This window comes from Malaclemys terrapin, chromosome 2 (assembly GCF_027887155.1).
Source record: "Malaclemys terrapin pileata isolate rMalTer1 chromosome 2, rMalTer1.hap1, whole genome shotgun sequence".
Lineage (NCBI taxonomy): Eukaryota > Metazoa > Chordata > Testudines > Emydidae > Malaclemys > Malaclemys terrapin.
In genome coordinates, this window is record NC_071506.1 from 56439327 (window position 1) to 56457928 (window position 18602).

Genomic DNA, 18602 nt, shown 5'->3' on the forward strand with positions numbered 1-18602 from the left:
ACTGAAGTAGCATATAGTCAGTGCAGCACAATCCCCTCATATGCATGCTGTAACAGCAGTACTTATTGCCATTACAGTAGGTTTACTGAAATAAGCTATAGACACGTAAGCATCCTTTAGATTGTTACAGAATAACTGTATGCACACTAGGGGGTTACAGTGCATTGTCTATTAGTTTCTGAACAGATGGAGTTAAAGTGCTGCCAAAAACCAAAACCAAGATTGTTTAGGTTAGACAAATCATAAACACATATTTTGAGTGGCTTCTGTAACCAGTTAGTTAGTGAAAGAGTGATTTGATCGCTTTGAAACACTGTAACCAGAGGCCTAATCCTGCAGTACTTACTGAGGCAGGACTTTCATTACCTTCATTAAAGGGTTGTACCACCAGGTTCTAGAACATGCAGAAAGTTAGTTCAGTAATGAGTAACTGTTCATTATTTGAACTAGGTTGATGCCAAAGGCCATGTAACTGATATCAATAAGTTAGTACTGTGACATCAATAAGCCGTTCAAGGAAACATCCTGATCACGGTTTAAGTAAAAGGTGGCTCACTTTAATAAACAAACATTGGTCACTATTTAACAAGACATTCTAAAAAAGTAATCACATAATTTGTTTGATAGTAATTTACAAGTGGATGGTATACATTAAGATACAGAGGTAGAAGTTCACTTTTACAATGTTTCACTAATACACAAATTACCAAATTCAAGGCACAAAATTGTTTGCTTTACAAAAAATACTGTAAAAATGTCATTTGCTGTTCTACAATGCAAATACAACTTTCAAAAAAAGTCTTTACACCCTTCCATATTCCACATGTAAAGCTGCATCAAGCATTATTTTCCTCTTTCTTTTGCTAATAGTTGGCACAAAACCAGGACTTACATAAACAATTTGTATCTCTGCTGGAGTTGCTTTGTATTTTAGGCAAGAGCTCAGCTACAGAAATTTAATACAACTTCCTCAGAGGGTGTGGTGATGCGGGTGCAGTGGGGCTGACGGAAGGAAGATTAAGAAGGAAGAAAAAATGTAGTTTATTAGGGCAGGAGTCTGCCATCCAGAGTGATGGACAGAACACAGAGCACATTTCAGGTCAAGTGACTTGAAAGAGTTGGATGGTTTAAACCACAGACCGCATTTCTCAGGAAAAAGAAAATGAGATGCTCAATACAGCTTTGCTTTGAAAATATTCCAAAGACATCTATTTGCCTTTGAATTGGAGATTTACAAATTCCTTTTTAAACATAGAAGGCATGCAGTCACTACATAAAAGAATGACACCACAGATCAGCCATGGGTCCTTTACAGCTTGGGTTAACATGTAGAAAGATGCATTCATAATCAGTCCTTGAATTAGCTAAAAAGGTCACACGTAGGAGTAGTTTAAATTGCATGATTTTGTTTTAATACAGAGAGAAAGAAAAAGCCATTTCTGAAACACTGCATCTTCTAGTTGTAGACAGCTTTTAAACATTGGCAGTCTGAGGAAAAGATCTCACACAGTGCATCTCTACAAAAAAGTAGTATAACTAGCTTTACTGTACATACAGTAACAGTCTAAAGGACAATGGTGGCAGCTACATTTTAAATTCACTTTATCTATCACATTTTCCAAGTACTCTATAGTCAGTTTATTTACAGCATGTAAAAAAAAACAACATTGATTTTTAAGTTCAATACACAGGTTTAAGATCAAAGAGAATGCCACAGTAAAATGTTGACATTTGCATCAGCTAGATGCAAGTGCACTTCAGAACTCAGTCATGTAACATTTTTGATCATATTGAGCTACAAATGCCAGTCCGTACAAAACAGTGTTAAATTCCATTTTTTGCTTCATTGTTGTTTGTAGCCTGTTTTCTTTGAGCAATGAAAGGGTACATACACTTGTCTGCTCCCAAGAACCGGTACATGCACACAACTGCTTCAAAGGGCAGGATGCTGAAGAAAAGGGGAGAGGTTATAAATCTGTTATATGGCAGTGGAATGAAACTTACTGTGTACCATGATCATTTTTATGGAGACATAGTTTAGCCATTTCTGGGCTACCTAAGGGACAAAACATTTTATGTTTCTCATTTCACTAGGATATTTATGAAGAGAATAAAAATACAAGTCAGCTCAAACTACACAGATAGACTTTCTTTTGTCTCCTACTCCTTTCCAAGCCTTTAGCATGGAACCCCTAAACCCTCTTAATGACCTAGCCTGTGCTGCCTCTGTTTAAAAACAAAAGGTCTGCTAAAATCTAAGCCTCCCCTCGAAGCAGCATTAGCAAAATAAGACATTGTACATTTACGAGACACAAAACTCCCAAACTGTAGAGATAAAGATGTGCAGTAACTCCATAGCTTAATCACTTGCTGTCACAACCCATATCCTCATCTTTTGGGCCTAATTTTCCCTCCCATAGAAGATACCCCAGAACAAGGAGGACTGAGGTTCCCCTCAGTCTTCTCCAAGGAAATTCCAATGGGGAAAGCAGGCTTTCCACACTCCTCCCTCCACTCATACATATTTGTATTACCATAGCAACCAGAAGCCCTAGTTATGCACTAGGTGCCAAGTAAGCTGTTGGAAGCTGAATGGCTGCTGGATTGGGACCAATGAGGCACACAGCAGGATCTGAGCTGTTAGAAGTCAACTCCTCCACTGCTGGAGCATTGGGAGGTAGATGTTGCTGATGCAGGTTCTGCTGCTGGTGGTAGCACTGCTTGTGCAGTAACACTGGAAGAAGGCCTTTGATCTAACTGCCGCTGCCTGGGGCGTGGATTGCCCAGAAGCTGCTGAGAGGGCCTTTGATCTCCCTGTTGGAAAGCTGGAGTGCTGAATGGGAGACAGCAGGAAGGGTCTTTGATCTGGCTGCTGATGCTGCATGGAGCACTGTCTGTGCAAGAGCACTGAGGCAGCCTCTGAAGAAGCCACTGAGCATGCTGCATCTCCAGCCAGTTCTAAAGGAGCTGCGGATAAAGCTTCCAACTTGTTGCCAGAAGAGGCACAGACTCCCTCCCGAGAAGGGCTGACATGATGCTGAGGAACAAAAACACCTCCTGGACTCTTGGGTGTGCCTGTCCACCATGATCAGGAGCTGCTGCATTATGAATGGAACAGAACCCTCAAATGCCTAGGTCCAAATTCCTCACAAGAAGGCAATAAGAAAGGGTTGGAAAAAAATAAAATAAAATAAAACTTTGTGAAGTTTTAAACACTCTTCCTATGTGCTGCATACTGGAGAATAAAAATCTAGGAATAGATTATCTGTAGAGCTGCCAAAAAGCAGTATGAATGGTGTGCTGCTCAAGTGGGTGGAATCCAGTCAGCTCCTTATGAACAATTGGTCAGGTTCTGCCTCTGATATTGAGAGGAAACCCCAGTGCTGGAATGCCCAGCTTAGCTACAGAGAACAGATTCCCTCTACTTAAAAAAATATATCACTCAAGTGAATGGGGAGAGAGGAAAGTTTTTGTTCCCCTGCTTTTTCAGGCCGAGTAGTAGGTTCTACTTACAGATTTCCCCCTCTCCCACAAGATCTGTGTAGGTCCCAGGGAATCTGCAGGAGCCTAGGGCCTCCGCATTGACTCTGGGGCTTGGCTGCTACAGATTCTTCTGCTGGCAACTACCTCAGGACACACTCATAAAGGGGTTCTACAGTGTGGAAGATTGCGGCAGGGAAATTAGTGGAGCCTCAGGCTTTTCTGGAAAAGGGAACTCATCCTGTAAGTCCCCAGATCCATGGAGCTCATGTTGTGTAAAGTGATCTTGTGAGCCAAGGCAGAGATCTGTGCATAGCACTCCAGGGAAACAGGCCTCTGACTAAGCTTTTTGGATTTAAATCTGTACATTTGTCTGAAGTGCTTAGTGGCTAGTATTTCATAAATTACCTTTTCATGAAGGTTACCATGTACATCAAGCGAGGTGTGCAAATCATAGGCTGATCAGTGAGGATAGCTCTCATAGCCTGCTTTACACAGTAGTCTGGTTTCAGAGGTGGGAGGAAAGGCTCAATTTCTTTTCTGAAAGATTTCATTTTTAAAATAGGTTGACAAAAGTAGATAGATGACTTTGGTAAAAATCTGTTTACTTCATTAATAATTAAAGCACAGTGTCTAGTTCTAGAGTGTATTAGCTCACCTGTTTAGAGTATTTAAAAACTAATTATTTAATACTCAAGTAGCAGCAACTTTGCAATGATGTTGTATTAATATTTTAGCTTCGTTTAATTATAAAGACCATCGATAATCAGATTTAAGCTACACACAACACATATAATTTGATCACATGTTGTTCTATTAAGTGCCATTTTAATTCAATATTAGGAAACATTAAATTTTAGTGTCGCTGGCGTGTATGAAAGATTGCTTCAGGTAAAGACAATCTCAATATTTTGCGGGCATAGATCTCTGCCAGGACTACTGTTAGAAAATGCATGCAAGAGATTAACACCATTTACTGTGGCTAAAATAATGGATATTTGTATAGCACTACAACCCAGGATGTCAGAATGCTTAAAAAAAATAGTAGTAATAAAAAGGCAAGTATCATAATTCTTACTTCAAAAACAGAAGCTAAACTCAAGGGAAGTAATTCAACTTGCCCTGGATCACACAGCAAATCTGCTATTGCCATATCAACCCATTGCCCATAATACCTTTAATCACTAGAATTTTATTGGTATTGGAATAAATGTATTTTGAGTAACATCTAACTTCAGGCAGATTACATGATACAGGGAAAAAAAATACAAAAGTACATTACACAATTGAAACATTTCTCTACACACTACTAGTAAGAGATTCCCCAAATCAGTAGTCAGTCACTGGACATATGCTTGACCAGCACCTACCCTGAAGTGCACGTGTCCCCATCTCACACCCATCTTTACTGCCCCCCATCGCACACCCATCTTTAACACTGAGAGGAGTTACATGAATAAAGGTACTGCAGGCGTCATTTTAACTGTTTTTTTCTTTCCTATTAATTTGCAATCCCAAACCTCACTGTTTTTGGGGGGGGTGGGGGTTTAAATAAAAAGTGCTCAGAATTAGAGGATTAAGACTAGAGTTCCAGTGGTGTGGAGGGCAGGAGGGAGAGAGAAAGAATATGCAGTTGGTCTACTCACCTGATTCTACATCCTCTGAACATTCCTGTGTCTACAAGGTAAGGGCAGACCAGGGTTGTTTTAATGCCATCTTTGTCAGCAGCCTTCAATTCATGGCTCAAAGATTCATGGAAACCTACAGCTCCAAATTTGCTGGCACAATAATCCTATGTAGGCAATGAATTAAGAAGAAATAAGACTGTATCACAAGGAAGAGTATAACAGATTGAATGGGCCTATCCTTTTATCCTTTCAATCAAAGTTAAAGGTGATGACGTAACAAAGAGTAAATAATATTAAAAGGAAAGGCATATTTGATGTGGTTCTGTGTAGATCTATTTTCAAAGTGGCAACAAGATGAAAGATGTGCATTGAATACACAGCCACATCATCCCAAGTGTCTTGTTACATTTAGGGCAGTTAACACAAGAACTCCGTGAAAGCAGACAAACTTGAATTAAGTATCAAGGAGATGACCTTTGAAGTGTATTTAAGTGGCCTTATTCAGCAAATTACATGGATACGGCAATTTGTTTAAAATAAAGGTTAGAACAAGAGACTAGAGACACAGTAGCTAGTAATACTACTTTTAGAGTCAAGTTCTGAGCGCGCATAGTCCTGGAGCCAAAAACTCCCTACTGTAACTCCCCACTGAACGTCCTCTCGCTTAATGTTGTTTCGATCTTATGTCCCTGCTCAATTACAGAACATGCTCCATTTAAAGTTGTGCAATGCTTCGCTATAACGTTGTTTGGCTGCCTGCTTTGTCCACAGCTGGCAGCCCTGCTATCAAGGGGGGGGGGGGGGGGAGGAGGAGCAAGGACTGGGCGCGCAGGCTCCCCCCTCCTTCCTGCCTGCGGCAATCAGCTGGCTTGCGGTGTTCAGGAGGCAGGTGAGGGAGGGGGAACCGGCGCGCTGTGTCCTCGCTCCTTCCTGCTCCCTCCTGCCTTCTGAACGCTGCAAGCAAGCTGATTGCCGCGGGTAGGAGGCAGGGGGGAGGAGCAAGGATGCGGTGTGTGGAGTAAAGGGGGAAGGGGCGAAGAAGAGGTGGGTTAAGGGTGGGGGCTTGGGGGAAGGGGTGGCGTGGGCGGGCCAAGGGTTGAGCCCCCCACCCCTGGTGCTTGTAGAGTAGGGGAAGCTGCCACTGCTGCTGCGCAATGTGCTTCTCCTAGCCTACAGCACCTTCAGCCTCCTTGTCTGCCTCATTGTCTCCAGTGCCAGTGGGTTGTGCCTGTGTGGGGTAAAGTGGGGGCACCTCCCAACTATAGTATTGTACTGTATGGCCAAAAAATAAATATATATATATATATATATATATATATATATATATATATTTTTTCCCTGGAACCTAACCCCCACATTTACATTCATTCTTATGGGGAAATTGGATTCGCTTAACATCGTTTCACTTAAAGTCGCATTTTTCAGGAACATAATTACAGTGTTAAGTGAGAATTACTGTATTTTTAACCCTGGATTTAAACACATCACTTAAGTTGCTATGGAGCCTTGGGCAAGTTACTTAAGTTTTGCCTCAGTTTCTCAACTGTAAAATGGATATAGCTTTCCCATCTCAGAGGTGTTGTGTGGATTGAAGTCCAAGAGTTACCTAGGACACAGCTGCAATTCTAAAATTTCTATTAGGATCATCCCGTAGAGAGATACTTGAGTGCTGATCAGTTCAAACAAGCATACTCTCTAGGCCATATGGGTCCACTGGAAACACTAAGACGGGGTCCTATAATCTACAAAGTCTTGAGAGCGATGCTAATTTAAGTTTTATTCAGTGGTGCAAGTAGAAATCATTTCTTACTGGTACGCTGCACTCATGGGAAGGACACGTGACTTCCCCGTGACTCCTCCCTGCCCCTGTGCGCTCCCCGTCCCCTCACCATGATCCACGTCCACCCCACGTTACTTTGGGGGGGAGGGGAAGGGGGAATTTCTGTCCTCCTCCCACTGCGCCAGAGACTTCTGCAGTACAGACCCCCAGGCAGGAGGACTCAGGAGACGCAGCTGCGTGGAAAGCTGGGGGCGGGCTCCTCCTGTGTCTTTCTGGTACTCTGTATCAGCTATAAATATCTTACTGGTACAGCATACCGGACCGTACCACCGTACTTGCACCACTGGTTTTATTTCTATTCAGGGACTTCTACAATTCACAGGTATTAACCGGGCCAGCCCTAGAAAAGCTTGTACAACACTCGAGTGTTGCCAGTGTTTTGCCAGCAACAAGGATGAATTTTCAGTGACTATAACTATTTGCAATGGATTGTAATGGCACAGGTGTAGCTCATGCTTGTGGCTTTCCAGTCCCTTGGCTCCCAACACAACTGCAGTACACCGAAGTCTTACTGCCTATTCTGATGCACCAACAAGTTATGCAAAAAGGCCAAGATTCAGAACTGACTAGTGGTTTTGGGTGCCCCAATTGGACATACCTTAAAGGGGTCCGATTCCAGGTCGGCACTCAACATTTTCTGAAATATTAGGTCCCTTTAAGATGTCTTAGAGTAGGCACCCAAAAAAGTCACTTGTCACTTCTGAAAATCTTGGCCTAAAAGCTTCAAGAGTAGCGTGAAGAGACTTGCGCTTAACTCTCATCCACATTCGCAGGGTAGTGTTGTACCCAACAAGCATATATGTTGTGATAACACACAAACTAGTGGCCACCCAACTATGATGTTTTAGAACATTGCATTTGCTGATTGATAATGCACTGCATTGACAGTGGTTGCTGCATACAGTCACTTTAAGGCTATGTCTACACTATCTGCCTGAATCGGCGAGTAGAAATCGATCTCTCGGGGATCGAATTATCATGTCTCGTCAGGATGCGACATTCGATCCCTGAATCGGCGCTTGTACTCCACCAGGGCAGGTAGGAGTAAGTGCAGTCGACGGGGGAGCTGCGGAGGTTGATTTGCTGCCATCCTCACAGTGGGGTAAGTCGGTTCCGATACGTCAAATTCAGCAACGCTATTCATGTAGCTGAATTTGCGTATCTTAAATCGACCCCCCCGCCCCCACCGTAGTGAGGACGTATCCTTAGGAAGGTACTCCGGAGATATGTGAAAATTGTGTATAGGCTCACAGTGAATAAGACTCCTGCTAGTTCTTTCAATTTGCTAGTTAAATAAAGCCCCCCACCTCCCCAAACTAAGACATTAAAGAATTGTTCTTGGTTTCTGAATGCATTTGGTAAAATTGAAGTGGGCAAAAATCAATGTAATATTTTCATTGGATGAAAGTTAGGTTTGGCAGAATTCAGTGTTTACTGTTTTGATAATTTCAATGGATAATATTGAGGTTTGCTTTAAAGCATTTTTTGTGAGTTTCATTGATTTAAATTTTCACAGTTGCAGGAAACTGGGTGGCAGCAGTCAGACAAATTATATAATGACAGTAGATGTTGAGCTTCAAAAAAGTTAAAGCTTTATAACTGTTAAAACAAATTGTCAACATCACATGTCAAAATACACTAATAATTTCTCAAGCAGCATTTTTCTTACTTTGCCTATTTGTAAATTTTGGTAAATATCGATGGAGATACCTTTTCATCGGTTTGTGTGTACACAGTGAAATTGGCATTTACTGACAAAAATCTAATATTTCCAAACCTACTTATACTACATTGTTGACAACAGGAGAAGGCATTTATCATTTGTGATAAAGCAACATATAATCTTTACTACACAGTTAAACAAACCTCCACTCCTGCAGTACTGAACAGTCCCAGGGAACTTGCAACTGTCACAATGTGTCCATGATTCATCTCCAGCATCTTGGGAAGGAATGCTTTAGTGGTCTATAACATGAAAGAAAGAGTGCACACAAGTCTATTACTGTAAGAATAAAGCATTAGTCATTCTAAACCTCTATTCCAGTTCAGTATCAGATGCAAGATGATTATACACAATTTTGAACTTCTGAGTTTTTCCAAAATTAATGCCAACAGAAAAACTATACTACATTCTTCACATCAGACTAAGGGACATAGAGGATTTAAAGCCTGAGAAATCCTAAGGTTAAAAGATCAGTTCAACTCAGACATGTTTATTTTTCTACGAGAGACTAGTTACCCCGGAAAAACAAAAAAAAAAAAAGAGAGAGAGAGAGAGAGAGAGAGAGAGAGTTTGACCCTAAAATGGAAGTCAATTTTATAAAAAGGAAAGGAAAGTGTTTAATACACCATAGCTGTGTTAAGATTAGTGAAAGTTACCAATTTAAGTTGCCTGTTGGCCAGGTGTTTTGTAAGTTGGGAGGTTCTTGTGATTTTTATCTGATTTACTCATTATCTTCTTGATCATTTTACAACAGCAGAAAACCTTGCCTCCAGTATTTTGGTTATATTACCTTCCACATATAAGCTAAACTACCTGTTAATCTCAACTACTCATCTCATGGTTATTGGCCAATATATTATATAATCTAATGATATATTATTAATTATAACAATGCTTATAGACATGTCTATGTTTTTATTGTAAGACTTAAGAGTTTCAAAATTCAGTAGTAAAACTTCACTTAAACTAGAAGCTTTGCATGTTTGATTTTTGCCCACTTCAATTTTACCAAAGGTTATTGCACTTATGCTATTCAATCTTAGAACATTAAGAGATCTGATTTAACATGATAAGTCAAGGGATTCAGACTCTGGTCTGAATCTCCTATTATGCCCAAAAGCTAATGTAAACCCTGTACATGCTAAAAGACTTAACTACCCAATAACTATATTGCAAGTAGTCACACATTTCTAATCTGAAAAGAAAGAAGAACCAAAATGTAAAGTCTCACTGATAAAGCAATTTAATTGCTTGGGATTAAATATCAAGATGTTCAACAGCAGTTACAAAAACACCCAAAACAGACTACTGATACAATATTTTAATAAAATTGCTCTTACAGTCATGATTTACATTAGGTTCTAACACAATAGCCATGATCAAAGTGTTCTTAAACTACAGCAACCTCAGGTAGTTATAAGAACAGAGGAAGTTATTACTTCTAGAAGCACATTTCTGGTTAATAACCAGGTCCAATGAAAATCATACCAACAATTCTTGATCTCAACACCAACTACCTCTAGCAGGGCCATTACTTTAATCAAGTCAATACCACTGAAGACTGTTTCAAAATTGCTTTAGTCTTCCCCAAAAACAAAACTTCCAGCATAAAACTTAGATCCAGGCTCAAAGCACATAAGAGCCCCAGTAAGTATTTGCTACTTAATTGATGTCAGCTGCATACTTTATTTAAGTGTAAAGCTACAGCTGGATCCATCTAATTCCATTCTTACGCTGTCTGCTTTTTCTAATCAGATGTCAGGACAGTTTTGCTTCAACAATTTTCACATGTTCTTGTACTACATTTTTGCCTGCAGGTGTTAAATGACTAATCCAAACCCAACTCCACACAAAAGAACGTTTTCAGTGGACAGCTGGCAAGTGATAGAAGATTACACAGCCCCAACTCTTGCCTCTTCTGTTGATTCCTATACATCTTTTAGGTTCTGTTTCAGCCATATAATTAATTCCCCCCCCCCAGAAAGTCTGAAGTGAGCTCCCTCTTGTTTATTCCTCCCGTCATGGCAGGCCACGGTAAACTTCTTACGGAGTTTGAAACAAGAGTTCAGTTCACTTGCCAGACTAATCTGTGCCAGGCACACAGAGTTCCAACTTCTCTTCCATGCTGCATGGCAACAGAACCACTTGTTCTAGGGCAGCCTGGTCTGAAGTGTAACAGGCTTCACCCTGAGGGTAGAGTTGTTTCAGTGTGGGTTCCAGCCTCTGACACTATTAAGTTATCAGAAGAGGTGTCCTATAAATCATTCTCTTACAGTGTTGACGTGGATGGGAATTGGGAGAAACACACCAGAGATTTGAAACCATCTATATTGTATCAACTGACTAGAGGCCCATTACAATGGGTTGAAAGCAGCCATAGCTACACGTTGCTGTTGCTTCCTCCACAAAGCTCTATTTGTGTGTATCAATCCTAAGCTGAAACTTTTCAGCTCAAGGAAGGCCCAAGATTACAATAAAAATAGAGACACAAAGTGGGTGAGGTAATATCTTCCATGGGACCAACTTCTGCTACAACTGCACTGCATACAATAAAACAGATGCAATTTTTAATAATTTTAATTTTTAATATATGGAGATATCCTATCTCCTAGAACTGGAAGGGACATCGAAAGGTCATCGAGTCCAGCCCCCTGCCTTCACTAGCAGGACCAAATACTGATTTTGCCCCAGATCCCTAAGTGGCCCTCAAGGACCCACAACCCTGGGTTTAGCAGGCCAATGCTCAAACCACTGAGCTATCCCTCCCGCAATAGTTGAGCTAATAGAGTTCAGAGTCATCTAAACAGTTGGCTTAGGTAGTTTGTATGTTTTGAATTGTCATATGCGGTCATATCCCTGTTGTACATTTTAACTGGTGAAGTGTCCCCTTTTAAAAGATGAGCCCAATAGCTTGTGTGGATAGTGATAACTGCTACTGTTTGGCTACAAGCATCCTATGTAGACTTCTCATTTCCATTAAACCTTCCTCTTAAGTTGTTTCAGAGGGCAGAATTTACCCCTGCTGCAAGCGGGGTTTATTCCTTCCAAAAACCTGCAGATGCCTTTTGATCTCTGCACCGAGGCTCAGTGCTTCCACAAATCCTAGTCTCCACTCCCTTCCTTATGAGAGTCATACTCTCATATGGTCCCCACTGAGAGCTTCCCCAAACCCCTTATGGAGACTTTCATAAATAACCAACCTTCCACACAAACGGACTTTACTAAAATAAGACAGGAGATCTACATTACACACTTATAATAATAATTAATGGAGATATCCCATCTCCTAGAACTGGAAGGGACCTTGAAAGGCCATCGAGTCCAGCCCCCTGCCTTCACTAGCAGGACCAAGTACTGATTTTGCCCCAGATCCCCAAGTGGCCCCCTCAAGGACTGAACTCACAACCCTGAGTTTAGCAGGCCAATGCTCAAACCACTGAGCTATCCCTGCCCCCCACCCCCCTACAAAGGAGAAAGGACCATAAGCTGTCTAAAATCCTACCTGTCACAGGGGGTCACAACAGTGGTACCCCTACCTCACCCAGCAATACCGTCAATGTATCCTGCCACACACTCAACCCGGCAGAAGAGTCTGTCCTATCTCGGGGACTCTCTTTTTGCCCCACCACCCCCACAAACATGATCCAGTTCTGCGGTGATCTGGAAGCCTACTTTCACCGTCTCCGACTCAAAGAATACTTTCAAGATAACATTGAACAGTGCACGGATACACAGATTACCCCCCCCCCCCCCAACAGCACAAGAAGAAGAACTCCAAATGGACTCCTCCTGAGGGTCGAAATGACAGTCTGGACCTATACATAGAATGCTTCCGCCAACGTGCACAGGCAGAAATTCTGGAAAAACACATCGCTTACCTCATAACCTAAGTCGTGCAGAACGCAATGCCATCCACAGCCTCAGAAACAACCCTGACATTATAATCAAAGAGGCTGATAAAGGAGGTGCTGTTGTCATCATGAACAGATCTGACTACCAAAAGGAGGCTGCCAGACAACTCTCCAATAACAAATTCTACAGGCCACTTGCCTTAGATCCCACTGAGGAATTTACTAAGAAATTGCACCATCTACTCAGGACACTCCCTACACTAACACAGGAACAAAACAACATACCCTTAGAGCCCCGACCGGGGTTATTCGATCTACTACCCAAGATCCACAAACCTGGAAATCCTGGACGCCTCATCATCTCTGGAATTGGCACTCTCACTGAAGGACTGTCCGATATGTTGACTCTCTACACAGCCCCTACACCATCAGCACTCCCAGCTATCTCCGTGACACCACTGATTTCCTGAGAAAACTACAATACATTGGTGATCTTCCAGAAAACACCATCCTAGCCACCATGGATGTGGAGGCTCTCTACACAAATATCCCACACACAGATGGAATACAAGCTGTCAGGAACAGTATCCCTGATGATGCCACAGCACAACTGGTTGCTGAGCTCTGTGACTTTATCCTCACTCCAATCATTTCAAATTTGGTGACAATATATACCTCCAGACCAGTGGTACCGCTATGGGCACCCGCATGGCCCCACAATATGCCAACATATTTATGGCTGATCTGGAACAACGCTTCCTCAGCTCTCGTCCATTCGCGCCCCTTCTCTACCTAAGCTACATTGATGACATCATCATCTGGATCCCTGGGAAGGAGACTCTGGAAGAATTCCACCACGATTTCAATAGCTTCCACCCCACCATCAACCTCAGCTTGGACCAATCTACATGAGAGGTCCACTTCCTAGACACCACGGTGCAAATAAGTGACGGTCACATTAACACCCCCTATATCGAAAACCCACTGACTGCTATGCCTACCTTCATGCCTCCAGCTTCCATCCTGGACACACCACACAATCCATCGTCTATAGCCAAGCGCTGAGGTACAACCGCATTTGCTCCAACCCCTCAGACAGAGACCAACACCTACAAGATCCTCACCAAGCATTCTCAAAACTACGATACCCACACAAGGAAATTAGGAAAAAATCAACAGAGCCAGATGTATACCCAGAAGCCTCCTGCTGCAAGACAAGCCCAAGAAAGAAGCCAACGGAACTCCACTGGCCATCACCTACAGTCCTCAGCTAAAACCTCTCCAACGCATCATCAGTGATCTACAACCTCCCTGGACCACAAAAGCAGATGTAAAGGTAGCCATCCTGCAGCAAAAAAACTTCAGGACCAGACTTCAAAGAGAAACTGCGGAACTTCAGTTCATTTGCAAATTTGACACCATTAGCTCAGGATTAAACAAAGACTGTGAATGGCTAGCCAACTACAAAAGCAGTTTCTCCTCCCTTGGGCCTTGGCTACACTGGCAATTCACAGCGCTGCACTTGTTGCGCTCAGGGGTGTGAAAAAACACCCCCCCTGAGCGCAGCGAGTGCAGCGCTGTAAAGCGCCAGTGTAATCAGCGCCTGCAGCGCTGCACGCTTGCTCGCAGCGCTGCAAGCTATTCCCCTCGGAGAGGTGGAGTACTTGCAGCGCTGCAGCGCTGGCAGCGTGACTACACTCGCGCTTCACAGCGCTGCCACGGCAGCGCTGTGAATCCGCAAGTGTAGCCAAGGCCTTGGTGTTCACACCTCAACTGCTATAAGAGGGCCTCATCCTCCCTGATTGATCTAACCTCATTATCTCTAGACTGATTCTTGCCTGCATATTTATACCTGCCTCTGGTAATTTCCACTACCTGCGTCTGACAAAGTGGGTATTCACCCATGAAAGCTTATGCTCCAATACGTCTGTTAGTCTATAAGGTGCCACAGGACTCTTTGTTGCTTTTTACAGATCCAGGCTAACACGGCTACCTCTCTGATACTAGAATCAGTGTGTTTGTCACAGGATAGGCTCTTACAGGCCTACCCATTGGTCCTTCCAGCCTCTCCTCTCTATAGGGGGGGAAAAAAAAAAAAAAAAAAAAAAATCGCCAAATGAAGTTATTCCCTCCTGGGCCATGAATAGTTCCCAAATAAGAAAGACCTGACTGGCCCAATCTACATCTGTGATCAGTGCAGCCTCCTCCATGCTCTGGTCCCCAGTTTCCTATTGGTTATCTAAGGCAGGTAGGCCTGGTTTCCAGCTGAGATACAGTTGCCTTAACCTCACCGATCCTTAGTCTTTTCCTGCCTAGTCCCTGAGTCCTAAATGCAGCATAAGGGACTGAGCGTTATGTGCCTCTTGGGTGGCCCTGCTGCCTGAAGTTGGGAGACGTAGATGGACAGTATAGCCCACACCAGTCTTCAAAAGTGGTACATGCGAGCTCTCCACAAAATATTAAGCTACAGGAGACTCGCAGTACAGCCAACCTAAAGCATTCAATTCATGAGTCAAGCAAAAAACTCATGAGATTATTAAAATCACATGACTTGAGCCAAACAGATCTCAGGCTTAATTGCATTCTGCTTTTCCGAGCTTCCCCCGCCCCTACTTTTTCTCTTTGCAGCCAGGATGGGTAGAAATGTAGCTTTAAAAAATAAATACCATTCTTTTATATTCATGTGACTCAGAGCTGGTGCTCTTAATAAAAACCACACCAAATATGAGACTTGCCAACACTAAATATGAATCCACTGATGATCACAGAACAGTGGGTGGAATGAAGTTAAGCATGATATGGTGGGTCAGAGCAGGCATGCTGTGATAGTGATTATGAAAAATAAACTTTAGTTAAGATTTCTGTCAGTCAGTCTATTTGTTCTAAACTACTATGTTTATACAGAGAGTTAGAAGGAATCTAAGACAACTTTCTAGATTGTAGAATAGTTCACCAAGGAAGCTAATGAAAGACCCACTTGAAATGCAATGGATGATGAACAACCCAGGTGATTGACTAAACAACTCTTTTCCCAACTCTAATTTTTATGGATTCTTTAAATCAATTCCTTGCACTCCAAGCAGCTTCCTCATAGCTTCTGAATACATCACTGAAAGAGCGTGAACGATCCCTACAAGCTAAAATCAATGCTGTTTCCTGTGCACACAGGTTTAATGACTTATTAGACAAATGTGTGAAACTGAACAAGCATTTACATGTCATTTCATAGCTTTAGTAATCTGTTCTCAATCTTTTAGTTTACGGCAAATTAACTTCTAACAGTCTAGCACTTCTTCCCTCCCCTTCCCCAAATTCTTTAGTTCCATTCTTGGTGCTCTTAATGAAACAAAACTCAAAAGATTGTGCAACACAAAGAGCAGTGCAGCTGCAGTGTCAAAACAAATTAGTCTAACGTACAACAAATCAGAATATGAAGAAATACCATGTTTGGGAAAGTCTGATTTTTTAATTAAGTTTTGGATTAATTATGTTTTGAAGTAATAAGTTAAGCATCACAAAATGTTAGCTGTATGCAAGTTCAGGACAATGGATGCAAAGTGCAAAGGGCTCATGAAAGTGGGAAGAGGTCAATGCCACACCATGTACACAAAATTGTCTTGATTTCATCAAAAAGGAGCAAGAAAGCCTGTACCAGCTCAGCAAATATAAATTTAGGAAAGGGGCTTTACAATACAGTGGAAGTTTTCATAACTTCTGACTCTTCTTTCAAGTGCCTAACAGCCCCTTTGCACCATTCTGGCAGCACAAAGGAGCTGGTTAAACTGGCTTTACAGCTATGCAGGAATTCCCCCTATGTTGTGGAATCTGAGTGACACAATAGTTCCATACTACTACCACCCTCCTTACAGCCCCCTCATATAAGGGGAATGGTTAGAGGAAAGGAGCATGATTAGGCTTTTTACTCTAGGGTCTTGTCTACACAGGGAAGTTTACCAGCATTACTATAGCTGTGTAATCATATTGCTATAGTTCTATCAGTATAGTAATGTCAGTAAATTTACCCATGTGGACAAGCCCTACCTATTCTCAGCTGTCAGAATTGCCCATTGGACAGCAGTGTAAATTAAAGCTGGAGCCCTTTCCTTTGATTCAAAGTCCTGTGTTAAGCACCGCTCAGCCAGACCAGAGAACTGAAAGTAGTCTAATAAGACAGGTCTGATTTAGACATTTCCACCAAGCCTGCAGCCATAGGGAAACTCACCTCAGTAAGGACCAGATGATATGTTAGCTACTCATGTTCAAATGCCACATGGTGCAGCGTAAAAGCTGCTTCTTGTAGACTGAACTCTGGAATGAGTAACCAAAGATCCTGGAGGAATGGGGCACATCAGAGGTTTTAGCCTCCTCAGGCAGAACAGGAAACCATCACCTTAACTCCCTTTACAAACAACCTTCTCTAGACATACTTCCTGTGCATAACCATTCAACAGAACTACATGCCCCAACTCCCCACACAGCTGTCCATGGAGGGTAGAGAGAGACAATGCATCTTTAGCCTAGCAGCTGTAATACCCAATTGATGAGGCACAGCCTGCAGAGGCAGATTCTCTTGAACCAGCTCTGTATTACACATTTGATTATGGAATAAACGGACTATGTGAAAAAGACAAGAATCAGTGGGCTTGTCACTGGAAACATGGAAATGTTTTCAACTATGATGTTACAGCATGATTTGTTCAAAAAGACAGCTTCTTTAGATATATTTTGTAATTTCAATCTAACTTCGTTTACTGGAGTACAATTTCAGAGCCATCCCAACAACAGTTGAGAACACACAGGAAGTTATCTGTAGAACCCTATTATAGTTATTTATTCATAGCAAGCAAACTCTCTCTCAAAACTGCAGCTTGACTGAAATACATTGATAGAAGTCAAGGCTTTATTTTCTTTTAAATCTTTTTACCTAACAGATTCCAATCCAAACTGACCAAATGAAAGTTTAATGTATGGAGAGCTATGAAAAACATAGTAACATTTTCAAATAATGGATCAACACATCTTTTTGAATATGCAGAAGATAATATTTTTAATTAGTAGCAAGACATTTACAGAGGGGTTTAAATTTTAGGATACGAGTGGCAACTGTGCTAAAGCTGAGGTGTGTGCAGTATTAAGATCTGTGTGAGTTGGAGAGAGTGCACAACAGAGCAAGAGTTGGGGAGAGATAATGTGGCACCATCAGCAGTAAGCAGAGCTAGGAAAGTAGAACAGCAGGTCAGCCAATTGCACAGTAGCGTGAAAAGAAACCTGGTACATAGTGTTGAAACAGACAGTTTTAGAGTCTGTTTCCCTCCCCCTCCCCCCCCCACACACAAATCTTTATACCCACACCAGCTTTTCTATCACATAAGTTATTGTCTGCGACATTTCGCCAGAGTCACAGCATGGGGATGCCAAGCTGGTACAAAGTTGCTGCAACCCTTGTCTAGCCAGAGAGTAGCCTGTTGAGCCTGGTCCAGGATCTATGATCATGTGTGGACAAGGAGGCAGGTACAGCAATGGATTCCTGGATTTGCTTAGTGTGTTAGACTCTTTCCAACTGATGCTTCCATTTGGTAAGAATGTAATTTTCAGCTCCCTGGCAGCACTGTCCGTGCACGATAGACCAGTGGCTTCATCCAAGACTCAATTTACAAGGAGTGCAGACACCTGCCTGGAACTGTTGATCAGAGAGAATTCACCACAAAAAAACGTATGTGACCATTTTAAGGGGTTGAGGAAATTAAACGGTTTCTTGGTTTATTCTATTGTGAGATGATCATCTTAGATTCTAAGCCTGATAAAAATCTTTTAATTCTGCACCACAATTTGGAATAGATAGTTTTTTTTATCTGAAATAGTTAATTTATACCGTTCTCTGATTTACATATAGATTGTTTCCGCTCTCAGGGATCTGGATGCATCAGAAGATTCAGGTGATTTTTCCTCAAGCCAGACCTTTATGAAAATAGGTATCTATTTTAAAATATGAACGGAAGCTATTCTAGAAATCTCCCTCATTTGTGTCTGAAACAGGCCTTCTATTCACAACAGAAAAGCTAGACTTTCCAATGCTTTAT

General features: G+C 42.0%; 1 protein-coding gene across 2 annotated transcripts in view; it reads right to left on the bottom strand.

Annotated features, from left to right (window-relative positions):
* Positions 1–535: 535 nt before the first annotated feature.
* Positions 536–18602, bottom strand: part of RDH10 (retinol dehydrogenase 10) — a 41200-nt gene continuing 23133 nt past the window's right edge. For both annotated transcript variants that reach the window (XM_054018472.1, XM_054018471.1), the window contains exons 3-6: positions 8815–8913; positions 5127–5272; positions 3889–4020; positions 536–1948 (exon numbers count right to left, since the gene is read on the bottom strand). In XM_054018472.1, coding sequence (XP_053874447.1) covers positions 1825–1948; positions 3889–4020; positions 5127–5272; positions 8815–8913 — 501 coding nt within the window. In that variant the 3' untranslated portion in view covers positions 536–1824. The remainder of the gene's footprint in view (positions 1949–3888; positions 4021–5126; positions 5273–8814; positions 8914–18602) is intronic.